Source organism: Syngnathoides biaculeatus, chromosome 22 (assembly GCF_019802595.1).
Source record: "Syngnathoides biaculeatus isolate LvHL_M chromosome 22, ASM1980259v1, whole genome shotgun sequence".
NCBI classification, from domain to species: Eukaryota; Metazoa; Chordata; class Actinopteri; order Syngnathiformes; family Syngnathidae; genus Syngnathoides; species Syngnathoides biaculeatus.
The window spans coordinates 8798534-8803226 of NC_084661.1; the positions used below are offsets into that span (position 1 = coordinate 8798534).

At 41.2% G+C, this 4693-nt stretch overlaps 1 protein-coding gene across 1 annotated transcript; it reads left to right on the top strand.

Annotated features, from left to right (window-relative positions):
* Positions 1–473: 473 nt before the first annotated feature.
* On the top strand, positions 474–4390 carry LOC133495657 (transmembrane protein 100). Its single transcript, XM_061810553.1, has 2 exons — positions 474–545; positions 763–4390. The coding sequence occupies exon 2, from the start codon at positions 943–945 to the stop codon at positions 1387–1389; it is 447 nt and encodes a 148-aa protein (XP_061666537.1). The 5' UTR covers positions 474–545; positions 763–942; the 3' UTR covers positions 1390–4390.
* Positions 4391–4693: the final 303 nt, after the last annotated feature.

Sequence of the window (4693 nt, forward strand, 5' to 3'; positions counted from 1 at the left end):
CCCTTGATACATGAGGGTTTGCTGTGTATCTAATTTCACCAGCATTAAGCATTCTATTGTGTCTTGTATGATCATCAAGAAAAAAAAAATCAATGCCCATTGTATGTTATGCTATACAGTACCACATTAGTTCCAGGGCTATTGCTGTTACAGTTTACATTATATGATCTGTTGCAATATCAATGAACGCGATCCTTTTTTTTTTTCAGTATGAAATGAAAAAAAAATATTTTAATTATTTCTGTCCACTACACATTCTGATGTTACTCATATTCAGGTTGAGTAATGCTTCTGTACCATTGAATGAGAGCACTCAAATGTTAACGTCACCCAAAGCCGTCCTCCCTGAGACCTCTCAGCTTTACAAGCCTATCAGATCCCTGCGAGATGGCTAACGCTTCCCATAAGCCCCTCCCCCTCTCATCTGTGACTATATAGACCCCGGACAATGGCAACACAGACGCACTCACACACTGGTACCCTACCGATCGTGCTACGAGGCAGCAATGAAAGCATCACACATTGATGGACGGTGTCGGAATAGGGTGAGTGGATTCTGTTTGAAGCTTTTAAATGTGTGCGATTGTGTGTTGCTAAAAATAACCCAGCCGCATCACTAGCTTGGGTTCTCTTGATTTCCTTTAGTTCCTTTCTACTTTAATTCCAACGTGTTTTCCAGCAGAAATAGTCACAGTTATCTTATAGCCTTGGATTTCTATTTTAATCTATGGCTCTCATCTCTTCCTATTGTTCAAATTGCAGGCACATCCTGGCAAGTATTGAGGGCAACCACCAGAATAAGAGTGACACAGAGAGTAGTGGAAGGAGCTTGTGTAGTTGTGTGAGCTCCGGTAGCAATCGGCCGCAACTACACGCAGAGAGGATCCCCTTTGCAAACGGGCGCCCTTTCCTGCATCGTTACCCAAGGACACTGGCTTGGAGATGGGGTGCTCCTCTGGCCGCCAACCCCCTGGGCCGGTCCTTCACCCAGACTTGGACTGCAGCCACGGCAGAGAGGCCAACACCTTACCCCAGGACTCGGAAAACCAGAATTTAAACAGTTCCGGAAGTGTGGAGGGGCGAGAAGTCAAACCACCGGAGTCTCTCCCCACACTGGAGCGACTGGCTCAAGCTACGGGTGGCACAGAAAAGTCCTGGTACCGCTGCGTGTTCCCTTTCGGGGTGATCTCACTCGTCATCGGCATGGCAGGCACGGGGGTGACGTTCACCTTCAACACTCTGCTCCAGACCAAAGTGGTGTCAGTAGCGTTGCTTTGCGTCGGTGTCGTGATGCTGCTGGTGGCTGCTGTTTGTTGGCGGGCCCACAGATTGAGAAGAAGGAAAAAGAAGGAGGGGGGGTTCTTCACCACTGATCTGGGTAGTTTGTGATGGATGGTGTGAGGCGTATCGCAGGTGGAGCACTTTGAGCCAGACTGTCAATCACAAGGACGGATGAATGGCACGACATTTGGACAAGCTGTTTTATTATGGGTTTGATGTAATACTGTGACAGTACAGAACTGTATCAACACAACTAGACAAATAGTTTAGCAGAGGGATCACAATCATTTTGACCACTTAAATAGAATGTGTCATAGTTAAAAGTCTTGATATTGACTACATCATCAACATGTCAGAAAATCCCTTGATCCGTTGAAGCGCACACAAGAGTGGCCTCCTCATGTCAGTGAGCTGTAGTAGAGATATGCAAGAGTTATAAATGCATCCAGATCCTTATCTAAAAACTCGGTACGACAATGTTAACCTAAAGGACAACAGTCGCAAGGTAAATAAAAATAAGGTCATGACAATGCGATGTCAAATTGAACAGGGGTTCTGGTAAAAGTTCACTGTGGGCCGACTGTTTAAAAGTAGTGGCAAATGCCACAAATGCACAACTGATAGTTCTATTACCCATATGGTAAATTTAAATGATGCAATTTGTATTTACATTTGTATTTTTGGCCTATTGAAAACAGACTTCAGTAGAAATCTAATGATTGTACTTCAAAGTGACGACCCAATCGGCACTATTTGATCTGGAGTGGTGAGCCCATAAGCATTATTTGATCCAAAAACAGTCGAAATACATTTTGAAATGGTAAATGATGAACCGGATGGCATCTAGGACTGATTTTACAGCTAATGTGTACAATACCATGCAGACACACAACCATGGTAACAACCATTCTTAAGGTAGCTTGTGGCAGCTAGTGAATAAAGTGCAGGTGTTTACTAGCGGGTATTGATTTATTAACACTTTAGTGAGTTGTATATTGACAAAATTGAACTATTGTTCGTGACAATAGAGCCTTGAACTACACTGAAATAGTGGTAGGGGAGACAATTTGTGTCACCTAAAGTAAAATCTACTATAGGGTGTGATGTACTGTACGTTACAAAGTTCTATAAGTTAAATGTCAAGGACACAAACATTTGACTTTGAAAACTGTCCTGCTTGGTAGAAAGTGGGCAGTAATTTTCCAAATTGACTTTTCGTATCTGACTGAAAATTGTTAAAAAAAAAGATAAGAAGAATAAATTAACTTGAGGAAACAAATTATGCTTGTGAGGGCAACTTCTGAAGGCATCTTTCTCAAAGTGTCCACACTTGATGCTACTGAGCTTTGTTGGGAAAACCACCATCCAGCTGTGTTGGATCAATATAAACTGCCCTGCTGTGAATGACAAAGCCTTTGAGGGAATGGACTGCATTTTCTATTCCTGCAAATGGAATTGCTTTGCCTGCTGTATGCAATGTTGACGGTGACCCTTTCATAAATTCCATTTCAGACATACCTCAGTGAACACAAAGCAACAACAACGAAAAATAAACAGCACAACAGTCCTCACGATCCTCGCCACATCAAACAGAGGCAAATCCATCTGACATAAAAAAAAAGAAGATGAGGGCAACAAGGAGATCCCATTCAACCACTTCCACTGCACTTTGCATTGTCCCACTATCCGTGAAATCCTTCACGTTTGCTTAGATGACGTGAGAAATGAATACTGCTAATGTGGGTGATAGCTTAGCCATTTGTGAAAATGCCAGAGTGCTGCCCTTTTGAGCACATTATAGTAGAATGTCAAAAGTGATGATGATGGAGCCAACATGTAGCATAGAGGCCAGCCAGTGTAAATCACGACGTCATGATGATGAAATAATGGCTTTTAGCAGCAGGTGGTGTGGTTAGACCCAGCAGCATCTACTTAGCTGTAGCAATGTATTTGATGGCTAATGGCTTAGATTAAATGTTAACTGGGTATCACACATGGTCCTTTTTTATAGAGTAAGAGAAAGTGAGGTTTTCTTCCCATCCTTGCATGTTTTTTAACCAGGTGCTTCATCCAAATTCTAAAAACACGCATGTTCGGTTAAATGAATACATACTTTAAATTGTCCATAAGTGTGACTGAGACTGTGAATGGCTGGCGATAGGTGTCCTGTGACGGGTCGGTAACCAGTTCATGGTGTGCTGTGCCTTTTGCCCAAAGTCAGCTGAGAGACTCTCAAACTCATCTGTGACCCCGATCAGGAGAAGCACCACAGAAAATGAACGGACGGATCACAAACTTCAATCTGTTTCCACGTTTTGAGGGTAGGGATCCTTAAAAATGTAGAAGAAATCATATTTTTAAAGGTTAAATGCCAGGAGAGTAGTACAAGATCATTTCATCATCAGTACATTTGAGCTTTTTGGAGAGTGCAATTGCATGAGGGACCAGTCAGTGGTGGAGCCCACTGGTCATCCACTCATACCATAATTGGGACAAACACTATTGAAAATGAATTTAAGGAAGTCATTAACACATAAAATGAGAAAAAGATATATTTATAAAGTTGTTCTAACCATGTCATAACACTTAATTTTGTTCTCTAAAAGTCACCTCATTCCTTTTTCTCTGCACTGTAGTTTTTGTTCTCTTCGTTGTGCCCTTAACATTCTAAGAAAGCCCAAATAAGCAACGCCATGTTAATCTGTGTGCATATAAATGTGTAGCTTTGAAAACTTGTCTGAATGTACATGAACAGTAAGTGTCTTACGAATTCATTTGTACAAGTTATAAAGACGTATCTTCTATTTTGAATAGTGAAAACAATTTTAATGTCTTTTATAACGGAAACAGGTTGCTTTTATTTGTTCATATTATTTTCACTTGCAGTAAAATGAATATCAAGTGCTTTTAAGATAAGGCAATTTTCACGTCCAGTATTTTTTTTTAATTGATTGGCATGACCTATCTTGTTCCTGAGTGCCTGCTCCTGTTTCTTCACCAGAAAAAAAAGATGTTTATATAAATATTTGATCTGCTTGACATTTGTGTATTTTTGTCATTGAAGTGCTGGAAGAGAAATAAAACATGAAGCCCTCTGGGTCTCATTTGTTCCCATGGAGGGGAAGTGTTGTCTAAATGCCACTTGCTGTCATTTGAATGTGTAGCAGCAGGTTGGATCCAACCAATCAAAACTCACTTTTAATTGAACCTGCAGAAATTTAATCGCCACTGAACCTCGTGAAAGTACAATGTCTGACGCACAGATGGGGGATAATGGGGATAACAAAAGCGGTCGCTATTGGCAACTCAATACAGAATGGCCAAATTGCAACATCTACATAATTTTGATGGCGTCCTTTCCATTTTACATCCCATTTTCTCAAGTGTTTAGGGACGAAAGCAATATGGTTTA